We start from the raw sequence: 21338 nt of genomic DNA, 5'->3' as shown, positions 1-21338 counted from the left end.
GAGCGTCGGCTTGGGGACTGAAAGGTCCCGGTTCAATTCCAGTCAAGGGCATGTACCTTGGTTGCGGGCATATCCCCATTAGGGGGTGTGCAAGAGGCAGCTGATCAATGACTCTCTCTCATTGATGTTTTGAAGTCTCTATCTCTCTCTCACTCTGTACAGAAATCAATAAAATATATTTTTTTAAAAAAAGGGTTAATGGAAAGAGGACAATTGCATGTTGGTTACTATTCATATATTTTTATGCATATAATGTTTTAATATACAGTATAGTATACTGTACAGTATCTGCATAATAAAATCATAATATGCTAATTAGACCGGACAACCTTCCAGATGAAGCCACAGCAGCAGGGGGCCGAGTCCTTTGCACTAATTTCATGCATCAGGCCTCTAGTACTTTTATTATTTTATTTTATTTTATTATTTTTTAAAATATATTTTATTGATTTTGTACAGAGAGGAAGGGAGAGAGATAGAGAGCTAGAAACATCGATGAGAGAGTCATCGACCAGCTGCCTCTTGCACACCCCCCACCGGGGGTATGCCCGCAACCAAGGTACATGCCCTTGACCGGAATCGAACCCCGGACCTTTCAGTCCCTAAGCCGACGCTCTATCCATTGAGCCAAACCGGTCTCGGCTATTTTATTTTATTTTTATTTTTTAATATATTTTACTGATTTTTTACAGAGAGGAAGAGAGAGTTAGAAACATCAATAAGAGAGAATCATCGATCAGCTGCCTCTTGCACACTCCCTACTGGGGATGTGCCCGCAACCAAGATACATCATGCCTTGTCCAGAATCGAACCTGGGACCTTTCGGTCCACGGGCCGACACTCTATCCACTGATCCAAACCGGTTTCAGCTAGTAATTTTAAAAATAGCCTCATTTACAACTTCAAAAGCATCTCTAATAATTGCAAGGCAGATATTATCGCCATTTTATGAGGGAGATACTGGGGCTCAGAGGCGTTAAATGTCTTGCCCCAGGACCTGTATTCACACCCAGGTCTCTCTCAGCCTGGGGCCCTCCTTTATGCATCCAGCCAATAAACCAACTGACCCAGTAGCCCTGTATAGGGAACATAAAAACACTCGTGAAATGATCAGAGATATGGTGCCTCTTAGCTTTGTTCCTCAGACCCCTTGAATTATGGCAAAATGTTCATTGTCTACTGACACAGTGTCTTCCAGGGGGCGTTTGTAAACATGCCTCTCCCATGCCCGCCTCTCTCAGGATATTTTTACAACATAATTACAGGCAACACTGCCATTCCTGCCATCAGCCAGCTAACAGAATCCTCAAGTTTGCTCTCTTCTCCCGCTAAAATTCAGAAGCTGAATAAAGCACAGTATAGTACTATTTCCTGCATGAAACTGTATTTTATTACACTAATTAAATATAAGTGCCCAGGAAAATGTCTGCCTTGGAATATCTAAAAATTAAAAAAACAAGCAAACAAAACCCACCTAAAACTAGGAAACAGAAATTCCAAAAAAGTGAGGATAGCTTGGCCAGTCTGAAAAGAAATTTTAAACACTATTTAAAGAAAGACTTTCTGGCTCTATTCATGCTTAGTTTAGCTAATACCACCTCGCTATTGCTGATTTTTTAAGCTAAATGAAAAATAATGCTAAAATACGTTTAAATGCTATGTCAGTCGGTGTGTGGTGTAGATGCCTTATTTTGAACATACTAGAACAAATTCCTTATTTGGATCATTATGGAAACTATTTTCTCTCTGTCCCTATTAAAGAAATGTTGACAAGTAGATAGAGAACATTGCTTTAAAGGAGCTCCAAACGGTGGCCCGCCTGGGACATCCACCTGTTTATCTGCCCTTGACTACCACAGACGGTCACCTGTGTGACTTGCACGTACAGACCTAAGGTGTTGAGTACCTCAGTTACTCAGAAATGAAGTCTTTGGTATTCAGGTAAGGGAAACTAAAGCTTTCAGAGAATAAATAACCTATCAGAATTGTCAAATATGGAATATTAACTAAGATCTCCTGATTGCCAGGCAAAAAATAAAATAAAAAAAAAATCCTTCCACAGGTTCAGGAAGGTAGGGGAAGATGTTACTATTGCCTGAGGTATTTAGGGGAACCACTCCCAAAACAGGGGGTGCAGCTTCTGATCCTTCTCCCTTATAACTGCCATGCTGTGGAGGACAGACCGTGTGTCACCGTTTGCGCCTCCAGCCTCCTCCCACCACCGCAACACACACACACACTTCTATGTTCTCTCTTGCTTTGCTTAGCATCTAGGTTAGTTTTTTCCTGTATCAGCGTCAAAGCTGGCAGTCAAAGCTGAAACCTCTGGGACCCCCCAGAGCCTTGCTAGGATTCTCCTACTCCAACCAGACACAACTGCCAGGCTGCCTTCTCCAATCAAGATTCTTTTGTTGTTGTTTTTTTAAATCAGTAAATAAAAATTCTATTGTCCACTTTTGGAATGTGGAAACACAGAAAACACACTGAGGATGCTATACTCTCCTTCTCAGAAGCCTCCCTAGTCTCCTCATGCAGCTTAGTTTTTAAAATAACAAGCACAAGCTTTAGAGGTGGACAGACATAGATTTGAATCCCAGCTCCCTCAGCTGGCGGCCGTAATTAGTCTCTTCCGATCCCCAATTGTCCCATCTGCAGAATGGGATAATAATGGGATAAAAATAAAATTTTTCTTTCTTCCCTTCCCCCCCCCCTTTTTTCTCTCTTTCTCTCTATCTCTCTCTCTCCTCCCTCCTGGTACATGCCCTGACCAGGAATCAAAACGTGACCTCCTGGTTCATAGGTCAACACTTAACCACTGAGCCATGCCAGCCAAGTTACACTCCGTTTTTTAAAACAAAATTTCCCCTCCAGCTTCCACCCTTTTCCTCTCTTGTTTCCCTGGTCCTTCTTAGGGTGGAAAGGAGGGCATCCATGGAAGGAGACAAATGTGGCAACAAAAGCAGTAAAAACTAGTTTGATGCTTTCCCTATCAGTGTTGGGGAACCTTTTTTTCTATCGAGGACCATTTGGGTATTTATAACATCCTTCGAGGGCCATACAAAATGATCAACTTAAAAATTAGCCGGCTATGTCTGGTCAAACATGTAATGAATTCACTCCTTCTGCCTTGGCAGGGCCGACCAAATGATGTTGGGTCCTTACACTGTGGGCGGGAGATTCCCCACCCCACACTGTGGCTGCAGACGGCCCCAGGCTCAGAGCTAGTCCACTCTCTGTCTCTGGAGCGTTTCTTAGGGCACCTTGCTACTGAGCCTTCTAACCGAGTGCTTAGCTGGGTCACCAGCTTCTCACCAAACGGCTTCCTGTGCCCAAAACAATCACCAGAAAGTTGAGATTATTTAAATGAGCTCGGAGTTTGGGGCTGAGAGACAGCTGGAGCCCCATCCTCCCCCCACTCCCCTTCTCTGGGTTCATCCTTCTCCAGGCTGCCAGGCCACTTCCTGTGTCACTTCAATCTCATTTCATGTGACAAAGCATTTTCTGCTGGGTTAGCGGACAGGGGAGGACCCTCTGCAAATCATAGACGCTCTTTCTCTTCTATTTGAGGTCAAGCTCCCAAGTCCTTAGAAGATTGCTGGTGCTGGGTCACTCCTTTACTCCTTTAGGAAGTATTTATTGAATTCATACTGTAGGCACCTCAACAGCACATATATGGGTTGTGGGTTCAACCCCCAGCCCTGGTCAGGGCATGTTAGGGAGGCAACCAATCGATGTCTGTCTCTCTCTCTCTCTCTCTCTCTCTCTCTCTCTCTCTCTCTCTCTCTCTCTCTCTCCCCTACTTATCTCTCCCTCCCACTCTCTCTAAAAATCAATGGGAAAAATATCCTCAGGTGAGGATTAAAAAAATTTATCCTACCCTCAAGCCCTACCCTCTTAGTAGCAGTCGGATGCCCTTCTATTAGGGTTGAACATAGAATATTGGGGACTAGCTATGGTTATGGGAAACAGTAACCATGCTCAGTTAACCATGATTGCCTTGTGTTGGTTATATTCTGACCTGGCTAGGAGTTGTATGCCCCAGGACCTGGGACTCAACCTTGGAACCATTCTCATTTAAGAACTGCCTATTATCATGGAAAGATGAACAACCCTTGTTGCCCAAATACCCCAGCCTCCTACTTCAACATGTAATCCTTGACCTACTCTATATAAGCAGCTGGCTTATGGGGGCTGCAGAGCAGATGTTTGTGAATGACCTGCTTCTCTCCCATGCGACCGGCAATATTGGAATAAAGGCTCACATATATATGATTCAACCCTGTCTCTGCTTAATTGGCTCAAGTAGTGACAGGCAGCCCAGACCCACTGATTGTCTGGTGACATTTTCCTTTCCCCTGTTATCTCCCCCAGGAGAATCACCTCTGCCTCTCTCCTAAGCGCCAAAGGCCCTTCTGTGCCTCTGTAACTTGTTTCCTTAGCCCATCTCTTCTATGGCTCACTTTTACTACCTCTGTAACTTTCTAAATAAACTTTCTCTTAAAAACATTCAAACAAGTAAAGAATTTTTGTGAGTTTATTTGAGCCAAACTGTGGACAATTGTGGGGAAGCAGAATCTCAATGGGTTGGGATAATGCTCCAGAGAATGGTGGTTTTTCATCTATTTTTATACATTGCAATCAAAAGGAGGGGATGTTGTCTGGCCAAAGTGGATCAGTAGCTGAATGTTGAACTATGATCTAGGAGATTATGGTTCGATTCCTTGTCAGGGCACATCCCCCTTTGGGGGCTGGATCCCCAGTGTGAGGCATGCAGGAGGCAGGGAATAGATGATTCTCTCACATCATTAATGTTTCTATCTCTCTCCCTCTCTGAAATCAATAAAAAAAAACTTTTTTTTTTTTTTTAAAGGAGGGGACGCAGGTGATAGATTAGAGAAGCAGGAGAAAGCAAAGTGGGGAAATCTCTGGGATTGGATAAAGAGTAAAATGATAAACACATATCAGTCAACAATTAACATGATAACAACAACAGGCACATTAGGTTGTGCCCCATGGGGTTTGAAAAAAGGGAAGTTACAAGTTAACCAGACATTTCAAGGATGTGTTATCACAGATGCAAAAAGACAGTAAAGGCAAAGGCTGACCTTGTCAGGAAAGATACCAGCTTAGGAGGTGAAGTCCCATTATAACTGCTTTTATTTATTTATTTATTTTTAAAATATATTTTATTGATTTTTTTACAGAGAGGAAGGGAGAGAAAGAGGGACAGAGAGCTAGAAACATCGACCAGCTGCCTCCTGCACACCCCCTACAGGGGATGTGCCCGCAACCCATGTACAAGCCCTTGACCAGAATCGAACCTGGCTCTATCCACTGAACCAAACCGGTTTTGGCCATTATAACTGCTTTTAGTGAAAGTTTCATTTCAGACTATTCTTTGTGGTTACTTTAGGGCTCTGAGTTTGCAAGATCTCCATGCAGGCCTTCCCTGAGCTTATCAGGTTAGCATGTGGCCCCTTTCGTCCACATTTGAAACAAATAAAATAATAGAATAGTCAAATTTATAGAATCAAAGAGTGGAAGAGTGGTTGTTAAGAGATGGGGGGGGGGGGGGGGGGGGAATAGGGAGTTCCTAACCAAGAGGCATAAGTTTCAGTTAAGCAAGATGAATAAAGTCTGGAGAACTGTTGTACAACATTGTACTCATATTGCACATTTAAAAATTTGCATCTTTCTGTATTATATCACACACTTTAAAATGTATTAGAATGTAGATCTTATGTTAAGTGTCTCCTACAATAAAATAATTTTTAAAAAATGCTTGAGGTCTGAAGTCTGAGTAGAGGAAAGAGATAATGAGAACAGAAATACGGAAGCTGAGGAAAGGAGCTGTTTTTGTGGTGATGTAGTGAGAGGGAGGACTTCCCAGTGGATGTACCTTTATGGCAGTTGACCATAATTGATTGGCAATAAAGATATAAATAAAGTCAAGACCCCGAGAGATATTTGAGGTCAACTGCAACTTACTAAATAGTTTACAGGACAATCAGCTCGGGGACATAGAATTGAGCCAAAGGAAAACATAGTTAGGGGGTGATGGGATGAAAGGAAACCATGAAGGAAAAAAAGATGATTAGAAAAATAGAGACAGCCAAAACCGGTTTGGCTCAGTGGATAGAGCCTCGGCCTGTGGACTGAAGGGTCCCAGGTTCGATTCCGATCAAGGGCATATACCTTGGTTGTGGGCACATCCCAAGTAGGGGGTGTGCAAGAGGCGGATGATTGATGATTCTCTCTCATTAATGTTTCTATCTCTCTATCCCTCTCTTTCTCTCTGTAAAAAATCAATAAAATATATAAAAAAAAGAAAAGAAAAATAGAGACAAATGAGAAAGAACTGTCTCAGGAAGCCATGTGAAAAACAGATTTAAAAGAGTGGGCACCCTGCCAGTGTGGCTCAGTGGTTGAGCATCGACCAGGAACCAGGAAGTTATGGCTTGATTTAGGTCAAAGCACATGCCCAGGTTTCAGGCTTTATCCCCAGGAGGTGTGCAAGAGGCAGCTGGTTGATCATTCTCTCTCATCATTGACATTTCTGTCTCTCTCCCTCTTCCTTTCACTCAACTATATGTTTCAATAAAAACATACTTAAAAAAAAAACATATTCAAATAAAAACATATTTAAAAAAAGAAATTGGGCTGGGACCAATTGGCTCAGTGGTAGAGCGTCGGCCTGCGGACTGAAAGGTCCCGGGTTCGATTCAGGTCAAGGGCATGTACCGTGGTTGCGGGCATATCCCCAGTAGGGGGTGTGCAAGAGGCAGCTAATCGATGATTCTCTCTCATCAATGTTTCTAACTCTCTATCCCTCTCTCCTCCTCTCTGTGAAAAATCAATAAAATATATTAAAAAGAAAAGAAAAAAAAATAAATTGGGCCTTAACCTGTTTGGCTCAGTAGATAGAGCATCGGCTTGCAGACTCAAGGGTCCCAGGTTCAATTCCAGTCAAGGGCATGTGCCTTGGTTGCGGGCACATCCTTAGTAGGAGTTGTGCAGGAGGCAACTGATGGATGTTTCTTTCTCATGATGTTTCTAACTCTCTATCCCTCTCCCTTCCTCTCTGTACAAAGTCAATAAAATATATTTTAAAAATAAATAAATAAATTGGTCAACTATGTAAAAGCCAATGACAATTGAGAAAAGACCATTTATGAGGTCTGAGATATCCTGAAATATGAATAGTCCAGTCTGACCTCCCCTACTAGGTAACAAACATTTTGGGCAAAAGAAGTTGTGAACTACACTGATGTTCCTTCTTCCTAGACCAGGTGGCCTCTGTGTCAGGAAACCTGGGCAGGGCTGTTTTCCCATGGCCCTGCTGGGGTTTTTGTTTGTTTGTTTTGTTTTGTTTAAATATTTTTTATTGATTTTTTACAGAGAGGAAGGGAGAGAGTTAGAAACATTGATGAGAGAGACATTGATCAGCTGCCTCTTGCACACCCCCTACTGGGGATGTGCCCACAGCCAAGGTACATGCCTTGACAGAAGGAATCGAACCCGGGACCCTTCAGTCTGCAGGCCGACGCTCTATCCACTGAGCCAAACCGGTTTCAGCGGCCCTGCTGTTTTCTCAAATATTCCTGAGAAAAGCATAGAAAAGGGGCTTATTTTGCTTACCATGAAACTCATTATCCCCTTAACTCTTACCAAAAAAGTTACGGGTTGAAAAACAAAAATTGTTTGCAAAACTATAGTTTAATCATTATTTTTAAAAATCTTTTTATTGATTTCAGAAAGGAAGGGAGAGAGAGATAGAAACATCAACGATGAGACAGAATCATTGATCAGATGCCTCCTGCACAACCCACACTGGGGATCAAGCCCACTACCCAGCCATGTGCCCTTGGCCGGAATCGAACCTGGGACCTGCCAGTTGGCAGGCCGATGCTATATCCACTGAGCCAAACCAACTAGGACCATAGTTTACTAATTATTATTCATGAGCAACAGAGGCAACAAAAGGTGGACTCAAAGCGTACTCCAATTAGCTTCCAGCTCAAAGGATATACGAATAGTGTAGCTAGACTAGGGATTGTGGAAGTGAGAATAATGAACTGCCTCTTTATATATATATATATATAATTGATTTTTTACAGAGAGGAAGGGAGAGGGAAAGGAGTTAGAAACATCGATGAGATAGAAACACTGATCAGCTGCCTCCTGCACACCCCATACTGGGAATGTGCCTTTGATTGGAATCGAACTTGGGATCCTTCAGTCCACCCTATCCACTGAGCCAAACCGGTTAGGGTGAGGTTTCTCTCTGTCTTTACTGTTCTGACTAATTAGATGTTCATAACTTACACTAACAGCATGGGTTTTTGTAAGGGTCAGTCTCTTGATCAAGTGTCCCTGAACTTGACCGGTATGATATGGGGATCCTGAGGGAAATGTAGGAGTTGGCTTTTATCATGTTCACAAGATCCTGGGTTTGTCTACCTAAGTGAAAGAACAGGAAATGGGATTTCCACTTGAGCTTTTATTAGTGGAAAATTTTATGAACTCTGTGGAATAATTCTTAATCAGGCAGATGAGATCACGTCGACCAAGTCCCTCTTAAGTATCTTTCCTATTCCAGAATGATGTTTAAAATAGCATTCCGAAAGTTGAAAGAAGGAGTTCGCCAGCCTTGAAACGGTGTAAGTTAAAAAACAAACAAAAAACAATACTGCGTAAACTACACTTCCCAGGAGGCCTCGCGGGCGTGTCTCCTCACTCCACTATTATTTTCAGGGCGAGGTATGCTGGGAAATGTAGTTCTCCAAACACCCAGCACGTGACGCGCGCCAAGTAGACCAGAGGGACAGCGCCTGCAGAGTCCCGGGCGGGGAGGCGTGAGCCGCTCCGGCCTCAGAGTTTGGTTTGTGCAGTGGAGGGAGGGCTCCCATCTTCTGGCCCAACCCGGGAAGTGAGGTGGCCCGGTTCAGTCGCTCCCCAGAGCCCCTCCGGGGAAGTCCCTGCGGGTGCGGCACCGCCTCGCTTGAATCCGTTTCACGGCAGCGGGGCGGGCCGGGGGAGAGGGTGCGATCAGCCAGCCGGGGGCTCGAAGGACGCGCCCCGCGCCCCGCGCTCCACCCAGGCTGCGGCCGCGCGGGGAGGAAGCGCGCAAAGGTTGAGTGTAGTTTCCCGTTTTGCTTTCTCGGCAGCGCAGCCCCAACAGGCAGGCGGTGGGCGGAATGCCGAGCCTCAGTAGGGAGGGGGTCGGGAGCCACAGAGGTTAAAACCGGCGATCTCCCCCCGCGCTTACCGCCTCCCCAAAACCGTCCACCGCGCTCGCCATGGGCAGCCGCGACCACCTGTTCAAAGTGCTGGTGGTGGGGGACGCCGCGGTGGGCAAGACGTCCCTGGTGCAGAGGTACTCCCAGGACAGCTTCAGCAAACACTACAAGTCCACCGTGGGAGGTAAGCCGGCCAGCGGGGCGGGGTGGACCTGGGGCCCGGACCCCGGACTCCGTCCAGCAGGGGCCTCCCGGAGGGTGGGCAGCTGGGGATCTCGTGTCCTTGGGTCCTTCCTCGGGTCAGGAAGTAGGAGTCTGGCATCCTAGAGGGAGTAACTGCTGGGTGTTTGAGTTGCATGCCTGTTCGGGGTTTCCCCGGTCAGGTTTTCCCAACCTGAGCTGACTGCCTGGAAAGCAATGGGGCGAAGGTGTGGTGAGGGGAGGAAGGGAGAGAAAAGGAGCAATTGCTGCGTCCGCCAGGGAACTCTGAGCTCAGGTCTCTCTCTCCCTGCGGGGCAGCCGTCCCAGCGGTCACGGGCAGCAGAGGCAGCGGGGACCCCGTGGAGGGCCTGCGAGGGGTCCGCTGGGCTGCTGTCCTGCCTCTCCGGGAGGAGCAGGCAGCTATTGAGGAGCAGAAAGGCACTCACACCGACCTCGCCGCTTAAAACCTTTAGAAAGAATGAAAAACCTATCTGAGCACTGATTCAGGCAGATAGCGGGATGCCTGCGGGGGCGAGGCCGGAGGCCACAATCTCGTTTATCTGGGCAGATGGGCTATGTGTTTGTTGTCTGTCCATTGATTGCTTAAAGAAAGGGATTCTCCAAGGATCGGATCTATACCACCTCTTTGGCCTATTTTCCCACCCCCTTTTCTCTTAAACTGGGTTAGGGAGGAAGGAAGAGAACACCTTAAGAGTTAAATCAGCCCTAACCGTTTTTGGCTCAGTGGATAGAGCGTCGGCCTATGGACTGAAGGGTCCCAGGTTCGATTCCGGTCTAGGGCATGTACCTTGGTTGCGGGCACATCCCCTGTAGCTGGTGTGCAGGAGGCAGCTGATCGATGTTTCTAACTAACTCTCTCTCCCTTCCTCTCTGTAAAAGAAATCAATAAAATTTATTTTAAAAAAGAGTTAAATCATTTCTTTTTCTTTCTTTTTCCATTTCTTTCTAGGTGATCTTTGGACTGTTTTTTCAGGAGTAGAAATTTTTGTTAAATAGGAGGTGCTTAGCTGGGCAGAGCTGGTGAAGTGGGAGAGTAACAAACATTTATTTATCTCCATTAAAAAATACACATTTTTTTAATACACACGTTTTTAAAATATATATATTTTTATTGATTTTTTACAGAGAGGAAGAGAGAGGGATAGAGAGTTAGAAACATCCATGAGAGAAAATCATTGATCAGCTGCCTCTTGCACACCCCCTACTAGGGATGTGCCCGCAACCATGGTACGTGCCCTTGACCGGAATCGAACATGGGACCCTTAAGTCCGCAGTCTGACGCTCTATCTACTGAGCCAAACCGGTTTCAGCAATATACACGTTTTTGACACACACCTCTCCTCCTCCCGCTTCTCTACTCCTCCCGCTCCGCTCCCTCATCCCCTCCTCCACACGCCCGATTCCACCCACCCGCGCTCCCCTCCCCCTGCACATCTGTGGGAGGAGGATGCGAAGGGATCCGGGGGAAACACTGCCCCTCCTCACTCACACCCGCACCCAGCGCCTCCTCGGGAGGCCTGGGAAGTGACTCGGGAGGCCTGGGAAGTGATTGAAGGGTGTGAATTTTCTTTTTCTTTTTTTTTTCTTTTTTAATATATTGATTTTTTACAGAGAGGAAGGGAGAGAGATAGAGAGCTAGAAAAGTCATGAGAGAGAAACGTTGATGAGAGAGAAACATTGACCAGCTGCCTCTTGCACACCCCCTACTGGGAATGCGCCCGCAACAATGATGCGCCCGCAACAACGTACATGCCCCTGACTGGAATCGAACCTGGGACCTTTCAGTCGGCAGACCGTCGCTCTACCACTGAGCCAAACCGGTTTCAGCAAGGGTGTGAATTTTCTCTCAAGTGGGTTAGCGACCTAGATCTTGGGTTGGAAAGAGTTCCCAGAAAAAAGGGAGCAGGAGGAAAAAAAAACCCCACGGTTTTTAAAGGAAAAAAAAAAATGTACACCAATGTAAATTTTGCAAATGTGTGCTGGTATTCATTACGGAGTTTTAAAACGTTAACAAGCATTTACAATCATTTAAATATGTTTTATTGATTTCAGAGAGTGGAGGATAGAACCATCAATGATGAGACAGAATTAGAAATTATCTTGGGCAGGAATGGGATAGAGTGACAAGGTCCCAGAAGACTACTAGAAAGCACATGATTGCAGTGAGAGAGAATCATTGATGGGCTGCCTCCTGCATGTCCCCTACTGGGGATCAAGCTGGAACCCAGGCCTGTGCCCTGACCTCCTGGTTAATGGATGGACCCTCAACCACTGAGCCACACTTCGGGGCTATGTGTTGTCTTCTTTCTAGGAATCCTCTGGGACTTTGTCACTCTGTCCCGTTCCTGCCCAAGATAATTCCTACAGCCTTACGGAAGATGTAGAATTCCCCAGAGTGCGTTTTTATCATAATACATTTTGATTAGGAACCAAGAGTGAAATTGAATGTGAAAGTGGCAAAAGCCACCACACTTACTTAATTTCCCCTTTGCCCCCTATCATCCCTTCTCTGAGAAAACTCCCTAAGTCTCCTAGAAACTGTTTAACCTTTAACAAAGGTTTTATGCTGCGAGGTCAGGGTGAGCACTTGTTTTCATAAATGTCCCCACCCTCCTAATTCCAGCCTTGGAGACAAATAGTATCAAATAAGTTGGTTTGACAATAGGGTAAAGGCTAAAGACTTCCTTCTGTAATACCTGAGTGTGGGCTCATCTCAGCTTACCGAGGGCTGCCGAAACCAGTTTGTTCAGTGGATAGCGCGTTGGCCTGTGGCCCGAAAGGTCCCGGATTCGATTAGGGTCAAGGGCATGTACCTTGGTTGCGGGCACATCCCCAGTAGGGGGTGTGCAAGAGGCAGCTGATCGATGATTCTCTCTCATCGATGTTTTTAACTCTCTATCCCTCTCTCTTCCTCCCTGTAAAAATTCAATAAAATATATATATATTTCAGCTTACCGAGGGCTTAAAAATTGAATGAATGAATGAATGGAGTTGTGTGTCCCTAGTGTTGAAACCACAGATTTGACCTGAGGTTTTCTGTGGATTGTTTAAAGGTAAATTTTAATCAGCTACATTATACATATATTTTCAGTGGATTTCGCTCTGAAGGTTCTCCAGTGGTCTGACTCCGAGATGGTGAGGCTGCAGCTGTGGGATATTGCAGGTAGGCTGGGAAGACTGAGTAGGAACACAGGAAGACGTGTTTGGGTAACCAGCCAGCTGCCAGAGAAAAAGTGGGGCAGGAAAACCAGGAGTGTGCTCCCGAAGCTGGGATGATTGAGCTGCGCTGAGGATGCGGGAGCGACCAGACACAGAACTGTTGTAGCTGTTTCTGCAGATGTGTTGCCCTGTAAATGCAAAGCAGTCTGTGTGGAGGGGCTGGCAGGGTGGTGGATTGTCCAGGCCACAGATGGGTGCCCCCACTGCAGGGAGAGGGTGCTTTTTCCAGCTGATCTTTTTTTTTTTTAATATATATTTTTTTATTGATTTTATACAGAGAGGAAGGGAGAGAGATAGAGTTAGAAACATCGATGAGAGAGAGTCATCGATCAGCTGCCTCTTGCACACCCCCTACTGGGGATATGCCCGCAACCAAGGTACATGCCCTTGACCGGAATCGAACCCGGGACCCTTCAGTCCCCAAGCCGACGCTGTATCCATTGAGCCAAACCGGTCCCGGCTCCAGCTGATCTTGATAAGAAACAAGATACTTGGGAAATAGAGACAATAATGATAGCTAACCCTTGTTATGTGTCAAGCACTTTTTAAAAATATATATATTTTATTGATTTTTTACAGAGAGGAAGGGAGAGAGATAGAGAGCCAGAAACATCGATGAAAGAGAAACATCGACTAGCCGCCTCCTGCACACCCCCTACCGGGGATGTGCCTGCAACCAAGGTACATGCCCTTGACCGGAATCGAACCTGGGACCTTTCAGTTCCCAGACCGATGCTCTACCACTGAGCCAAACCGGTTTGGGCTCAAACACTTTTCTAAACATTTTTTTTTATATTCACTGACTCATTAATCCTGACCATGACCCTATGATAAAGCTACTGCTCTGCTTTCTGTGTCCACTTTCCTGATGGGAAATATTTAGCCTTGAAAGCTTGACTTGTCCAAAGTCACACAGATAGTAAATGACAGAGCAGGGATTTGGACTGGGATGACCTGGGTACAGAATCTGGACTCAACCGCCAAGCATACTGCCTTCTCTCCCACAACGAAGGTAGAAAGGACAGGATGTAAGAGGGGGTTCTGGGGCTGGTTCTCAGGATCGCCCTCTAGGGACCTCTCCTCTCCTTCCAGGCCAGGAGCGCTTCACATCTATGACACGCCTGTACTATCGAGACGCCTCTGCCTGTGTTATTATGTTTGATGTTACCAATGCCACTACCTTCAGCAACAGCCAGAGATGGAAACAGGACCTGGACAGCAAGCTCACTCTGCCCAATGGAGAGCCTGTGCCCTGCCTGCTCTTGGCCAATAAGGTACATGGTCAGTCTAGGAAAATGGTTTCTGGCCTCAATCAGCGGCGAGAGGGCAAGCTATCTAAAATGCTCTTCCAGTCCTAGCTGGTTTTGCTTAGTGAATAGAGCATCGGCCTGAAGACCGAAGGGTCCAGGGTTCGATTCTGGTCAAGGGCACATGTCAGGGTTGTGAGCCTGGTCCCCAATGGGGGCATACAGGAGGCAGCCAATCAATGACTGTCATCATTGATGTTTCTGTCTCTTCCCTCTTCCTTCAACTCTGAAATCAATAAAAGTATTTAAAAAGAATAGAGTAGCCAAAACCGGTTTGGCTCAGTGAATAGAGCCTCGGCCTGCGGACTGAAAGGTCCCGGGTTCGATTCCGGTCAAGGGCATGTACCTTGGTTGCAGGCACATCCCCAGTAGGGGGTGTGCAAGAGGCAGCTGATCGATGATTCTCTCTCATCAATGTTTCTAGCTCTCTATCCCTCTCTCTTCCTCTCCGTATCTCTGTAAAAAATCAATAAAATATATATTTTTAAGAAGAGTAAAGGAAAATGCTCTCTTATTCTTGTGATCCACTTTCTCTTCTCAACTTGGCAAAATCATCTCTCCTTCCTTTCAAGGGATATTGAGGCTTTCTTGGGGAGGAATTTTGAATGTAGATTTTATTTTATTTTTTTGAATATAGATTTTAGAGGCTGCTATGTTCTTCGCCATTGGTGGAAAGGTTTTTAATCCACAGGTATCTGAACTATGTTCCTAATCCCAGGAAGTTTATGGTGTTGCCTTTTATTCATTCTCTTTGCCAGTGTGACCTGTCCCCTTGGGCAGTGAGCCGAGACCAGGTTGACCGTTTCAGTAAGGAGAACGGTTTCACGGGTTGGACAGAAACATCAGTCAAGGAGAACAAAAACGTTAATGAGGCCATGAGGTGAGTAGCTTATGGGCACACAGATCTTCCACTGTAGCTCGTTGTACCTTCTTTTTTTTTTTTTTTTAATCAGGACCATATTCTTGATTTATACTTTCAAAACCTTGAACAGTGCCTGACAAATAGCACATCTTAATAAATGTTTCTTGAACTGAATTCTATTTCTTTTTTTTTTTTTTAATTCTATTTCTTGACAGCAAAGGTAATTCTGGGTTCATCTCCTGAAATACCAAACTGTTGATCTTATTCCATCTTTTGACCACTGAACCTCACAGTGGGATTCTGCCAGGTATTTAGAAACGAGGTTTTGTGTTCCAGAAACCTCAAGTGCAAATCAACTAGACACTGAAATAACACAGATCAGGATTCAGCTTGCTTCTGTGCTCCAAACAAAAGATAAGCTTTTCCTTTTCAGACAAAAAGAAAAAGAAAAAAAACACATTAAATTGACTCTGTTATGGTATCAATAACGAATAGCAAGTGGATGGCCAACAAGAAACATGTAGTTCTTGTTTATTTAATCTACCCACTTTGCACAGATTTCTGATAAAATTAAATAGATATAATAGATGTACCCATCTTCCACTGCAGTCCATTGTACCTTTTTTCTTGTTTCTGAGCAAATCAGAACAGACTGGGCCCCTTGAATGCCAGCTTCTGAAGGTCAGAGATGCTGTCCTCTCTCCTGAGATGACGGGACAAACCTGGCGGCTTTACTGAACGCCATCTGGCGTTAAGACAATGTCTGCTGTTTCTCCCTTTCCTCAAATCAGGTTTTCAGACTTATTTTTTATTTGTTTTTTAGAGTCCTCATTGAAAAGATGATGAGCAATTCCAAAGAAGACACGTTTTTGTCCACCCAAGGGGACTACATCAACCTCCAAGCCAAGCCTTCCTATAGTTGGGGCTGCTGCTAGTCGTGTTTCACCTGCTTTCCCTCCAGGTTCCAGTTCCTTCCCTTCGGCTGCCCATCCAGCAGTTGTATTAAGTGCATTTGAACTGTCTCCTGCTGACTGTCCAGTAAGGAAGGCCGTCATCACTAAGAAAAGACACCTGGGACCCATGTGCTTTTCTGCATCTCCTGAAACTTGGTTCTCACTTGCTGCTGACGCATGTGGTCCGGTCAATGCCTTCCTGCTCATCCCCTTTTTATCGGACTTACTGGGGTGACACTGGTTAACCAAATAGGTATCATGTGCTCAGTTCTACAAGACATCATCTGTACAGCTAGTGCCTTTTGTGTAAGAAAGGTCATCTCATCACTCCATTTGTGATCTGGGATTTTGTGGGTAGGACTAGAAACCAGTGTCTGTGTTATAAGGATCACAATTCTCAGCTGCTTTTGAGTTTATTTTTCCATCTGATACATATTGAGATATCAATCTGATATGACTTCAGATTGAGAAGAAAATGAAATCAAAGGTCATTTCCCTTATAGGTCATGATACTTTCTGTTTTGGACTTTCAATTTAAAGATCTGATTCTGAACTGCAGTAAGAGTGGGGCTTGATATCTTTGGGTTTGGGGCTACTGGGGGTGACCCAATAGTCACTGTTATTTTTTTTAAATATATTTTTATTGATTTTGTACAGAGAGGAAGGGAGAGAGATAGAGAGTTAGAATCATCGATGAGAGAGAGTCATCGATCAGCTGCCTCTTGCACACCCCCTACTGGGATATGCCCGCAACCAAGGTACATGCCCTTGACCGGAATAGAACCCTGGACCTTCCAGTCCCCAAGCCGATGCTCTATCCATTGAGCCAAACCGGTTTCGGCTAGTCACTGTTATTTTTGAAGCTTCTAAAGTCATAATTAGCTTTCTCTTGTCTTGGCTTCAAGAATAATCAAGCTTGCCCTAACCAGTGTGGCTCAGTTGGTTAGAGCATCATCTCCTGCATGGAAAGGTCGCAGGTTCCATTCCAGGTCAGGGCACAGGCCTAGGTTGTGAGTTCAGTTCCTGCTCAGGGAAGAAACAGGAGGCAACCAATTAATGTGATGTGTCTCTCCCATATAGATGTCTTTCTCTCTCTCTCCCTCCCTCCCTCCCTTTAAAAAAAAAAAAAAAAAAGGTCAAGCTTTCAAATTATCTATCTTGTGTGATGCCAGCATTTCTTTCTGAAAAGAAATTAGGGTGGTCTAATTGTCTCTCTACCAGTAGGGTAAGGGAGGGGTTTGCCGTTTCTGCAGGTTTCTGGGTTGATGTTTTGATGCATAATGCTTCATGTGGTGCCCAGTTGTCTGATCCTCGAAGCTCTGGGAATCTGAATGGAAGAAAAGGGAGAGGTTAATAGAACAAAACCCTGTGAGCAACTTGCTTATGAGCAATCTGAGTGGCTAGCACTTAGTAGCCACAGGAAACAAATACTATGTACAGACCTTTGCCTGGGAGTTGGAGTAGACAGGCAGGAAATCATTAGCTAATTTAAGTGCTAAATCAGGGAGAGTTTTTAGTATCAAGTCGCTTCTAAGCAGTATAATTTGTTAAATTCTCACAGGATAGTGATTTATAACTACCCAGAATTATGAATATTCTAAGTGGGCCCCGAGGCCTACAGTTCTTTGAGAGACCCTTGTCTAAATGTATCCTAAGTCAGTGGTTCCCAAGTCTGACTGGTGAGATCTAACTTATATGTGGAATCGAATGAACAAAATAAACTGGCGAACAAAATAGATCCAGAGATATGGAACAGACTGACAGACCTCAGTCTGTTTGTTTTTAATACCAATTATAACTTTTGCACAATGTTTGGAGATCTTGAAGATCTCTTTTGTATTACCCTTTTCAGGTAGGGTTTTTATTACAATGATTCTGAAGGTAATAGTGGGTTAACATTCTTTTTATTTGAGAAGAACATTGATTTGTACGCACTGGTTTCAATCCCAGCAATAAGTGGGAAATAAATCTTGTATTCATAATAGTTATTGGCCTTTAATGTGAGTTTGTTAAAATGTTAGTCTATCCCACCCTAGCCTGTTTGGCTCAATTGATTCTGCCCGGGTTTGATTCTGGTCAAGGGCATGTACATGTGCAGGAAGCAACCAATCAATGTATCTCTCTCACATCGATGTATCTCTTTGTCTCTCCCACTCCCTTCTACTCTCTCTAAAAATCAATGGAAAAGCACCCTCTGATAATCCTCCAGTAAGGATTAACAAAACAAAACAAAAAGTTAGCCTATGCTGATTACTCAAGAGTATTGTGGACATAGAGACTTTATTTTTTAAATGCCTTCTATAAAAACGAAGGTAAATGTTTTTCTGTTTACCTGTTAATTTATTGGTACCAATCGCCTAATACCAATTCAGTAACATCCCAAATATTGCTCAGAGATGTGACCATTTTAAAAAATAGAATATCCTTTCTTTTCCCATTTGCTGACTCAAGATCTACCTGCCTTTTCAAGCATTGCTAGAAGCTGGCCTGCCAGCCCTTATGGATTTTTCTCTCCTAATTGCTGAAAATTATAGGCCTAAAATTAATTAAAGAAGAAATTGAAATATAACTAATTTCTCTCCATGTCCCTACCCATAAAGAAAAGGGAAAACAATTAAGGAAGAAGAAAATATTTACATGACTTGAAATATGATTATGCTAAAAATAATTAGATCTTATCATTTGGATGCCACCTCTCAGGTAAAATTGGTTGGAACGTGGACACTGTTGCAGCCCTTCCCTAGAGAAGTTTCCGTGTTTGAGACGAGATGTCCCTCCACCCACAGCTGCTCTATGGCCCAAAAGAAAACAAGCATTCCCTGCAGTATGTTCTAGGCCAGTGGTCGGCAAACTCATTAGCCCACAGAGCCAAATATCAACGGTACAACGATTGAGATTTCTTTTGAGAGAGAAATTTTTTTAAACTTAAACTCCTTCTAACACCACTTCTTCAAAATAGACTCTCCCAGGCTGTGGTATTTTGTGGAAGAGCCACACTCAAGGGGCCAATGAGCCACATGTGGCTCGCAAGCCGCAGTTTGCTAACCACGGTTCTAGGAGACCTAAGGAAGGACTGAAAATGGCGCTGTGGGATTGTGACTGCCATGGCTTTCAACTCTGGGCAAGAGAGCTAAGTGACCAACTTAAGCAGAGAATAAGAGACCACAGGTCAAGCAAGGCCTCTCAGCAGGAAGTGCGGTTTGCTCTTTTGTTACTAATAGTGAGCCAAAATTACTCCCAGAGGTTTCCCCAATTCCCTTTCCTTAGCTATTGCCAAAGTATGTTGGGGTTCCTCATTATTTCCAAATTTAACTCTTTTCTTTCTTTTCTTCTTTTTTTTTTTTTTTAACATTTTATTGATTTTTTACAGAGAGGAAGAGAGAGGGGTAGAGAGTTAGAAACATTGATGAGAGAGAATCATGGATCAGCTGCCTCATGCACACCCCCTACTGGGGATGTGCCCGCAACCAACGTACATGCTCTTGACCGGAATAGAACCTGGGACCTTTCAGTCTGCAGGCTGACGCTCTATCCACTGAGCCAAACCAGTTTCGGCCCAAAGGCCAGATTATTATGCATTCAATCCGCAGGCTGATGCTCTATCCACTGCGCCAAACCGGTTTTGGCTATACATGTATTTTTAATTCCACCATAAATACCAAAGATAAAAATATATCCACCTTATGATTTTCATGGTTATTAGAAAAATCCTACCTTCTCTTTGGCTTTCAAGCATAATTTGAATTCTGTCAAATTTTATCTACAGAGTTTCAGTATAATAATAGTATTGCTATATATCAGAGAAAGAGACTAATAGGAGAATATACACTGAGTGGCCAGATTATTATGATCTCTGAAGGCGTAAAAACCTGGCCACTCAGTGTACTTAAGTATAAGGGAAAGCTTGCCAATCTTGATATGTCAAGGGACCAGGAGATAGTGGCTGGTAAGTTCTCTGCTTCTTTCTAACTACCCGCAATGCAGTTTTCAAACATGGAAACACCTTATTTTAAAATTGCAACTCTGGTCAGTCTACACTGAGTGGCCAGATTATTATTATTTTTTAAATGTATTTTTTAAAATATATTTTTATTGATTTTTCACAGAGATGAAGGGAGAGAGATAGAGAGCCAGAAACATCGATGAGAGAGATACATCGACCAGCTGCCTCCTGCACACCCCTCACTGGGGATGTGCCCACAACCAATGTACATGCTCTTGACCGGAATCTAACCTGAGACCTTTCAGTCCGCAGGCCGACGTTCTATCCACTGAGCCAAACTGGTTTCGGCTAAATCTACTTAAGGGAAATTGAGGGGGGGAAACCCAAACCACCCTTAATTTACATTTTGATAAATTTGTTTCTCATCAATTTGTTAAAACAAAGATTTCCCCCCCACCACATAATTGTATAATCACTTTTGATTACATACATTTTATGTGTCTAGTTTTATCAGAGGAGTTAGGGGGCATATAAAGATCTGTGCCATAGATATTCAAAGAAGAAAGAGATTAAGAAAAACTTAAAGGAAATTAGGACTTGGATACAAATCAAAAAAGAGGTGGGGAGAAAGGGAGTTTAGCATTTCAGGTTGGGAAGAAATGGAGTTTAGAATTCTTACACAAGTTTGAGAAGTGGCCAGTAGACCAGAAGGTAGGCTAGTGGGTGCCAGGGGCTGGGAAAAGAGGGAATGGGGAATTAGTGTTTCCGCTGGGTTTTATGAAAAAGTCCTGGAGATGGTTGGTGGTAATGGTTGCATCACAATGTGAATGCACTTACTAGTGATGCCACTGAACTATGCGTTTAAAATGGTGAATTTTGTGCTATGAACCTTTATACAACAACAACAACAAAAGAAACATTCAAGGGAGTAAGTGGAGTGGCATGGAAAAGGCAGAAGATAAGTTTAATGCTTCACTAGGTCACTGTGCTGGTCTTTTCCCTTAGAACTGTACCAGAGTTCACCAAGGACACTTTAGGGGCCAGGCATGGTGGGTTTGTTTGATATGGCATATATCTTCAGTTGCTTACCAACAGGCTGCCTGTGTCAGGGATTCAAGTCTACAATGATGGGGTAAACCTTGCTTTTCCCATAGGAATCCTGAGCTCTGCCTCTGAGAGTTAAGGCATCCAACAAATGTTCATGGATTTTAATGGGTGATCGGATTTTAATGGTAACCCTAAGTTATCAATCCCACCTATCTCTACCTAGGGATCAGGTCACCTTTTAAAAACTGAACTTAACAAGTTTAAGCACTTATATAGTGTTTATTAGTGTTCCAGAGACTCTCCTAAACTTTTTCCATATATCAAGTTATTGAATCCGAATAACCCTATAAGATATTGTTTCCCATTTCACACACAAGAAAATTGAGGCACAGAGTTATATAGCTAATTAAGCTGTGGACCTTTAAACCAAAACACCTTTGGCCCCAGAGTTCATACTCCTCCTATTCATGAGGCCCCCAAAGTAATAATGTCCAAGATTGGGGCTTTAGTGACCCTGAAGTGTATCTCAAGTTCCAGAATGGAAAT

At 44.0% G+C, this 21338-nt stretch overlaps 1 protein-coding gene across 3 annotated transcripts; it reads left to right on the top strand.

Annotated features, from left to right (window-relative positions):
• The first annotated feature begins 8890 nt into the window (after positions 1 to 8890).
• RAB29 (RAB29, member RAS oncogene family) lies at positions 8891 to 16354 on the top strand. Of its 3 annotated transcripts, none has more exons than XM_036442532.2 (5): positions 8895 to 9423; positions 12553 to 12624; positions 13773 to 13954; positions 14746 to 14867; positions 15673 to 16354. In XM_036442532.2, the coding sequence occupies exons 1-5, from the start codon at positions 9300 to 9302 to the stop codon at positions 15782 to 15784; spliced, it is 612 nt and encodes a 203-aa protein (XP_036298425.1). In that variant the 5' UTR covers positions 8895 to 9299; the 3' UTR covers positions 15785 to 16354. The 3 variants fall into 3 exon arrangements, with proteins under 3 accessions (XP_045439008.1, XP_036298425.1, XP_045439009.1); XM_045583053.1 differs by having other exon boundaries at positions 9299 to 9423; positions 12570 to 12624; XM_045583052.1 differs by lacking the exon at positions 12553 to 12624 and having other exon boundaries at positions 8891 to 9423.
• Positions 16355 to 21338: the final 4984 nt, after the last annotated feature.

The sequence above is a fragment of the Pipistrellus kuhlii genome, unplaced genomic scaffold, assembly GCF_014108245.1.
Source record: "Pipistrellus kuhlii isolate mPipKuh1 unplaced genomic scaffold, mPipKuh1.p scaffold_m20_p_18, whole genome shotgun sequence".
NCBI lineage: Eukaryota > Metazoa > Chordata > Mammalia > Chiroptera > Vespertilionidae > Pipistrellus > Pipistrellus kuhlii.
Note: the sequence above shows the minus strand (reverse complement) of the source record. Positions and strands in the feature narration are given on the sequence as shown.

Coding starts and splice junctions, on each gene's coding strand:
- RAB29 (XM_036442532.2), top strand. CDS start 9,300: ATGGGCAGCCGCGACCACCTGTTCAAAGTGCTGGTGGTGGGGGACGCC. Junction 12,625..13,772: donor GCAGCTGTGGGATATTGCAG/GTAGGCTGGGAA, acceptor CTCTCCTTCCAG/GCCAGGAGCGCTTCACATCT. Junction 13,955..14,745: donor GCCTGCTCTTGGCCAATAAG/GTACATGGTCAG, acceptor TCTCTTTGCCAG/TGTGACCTGTCCCCTTGGGC.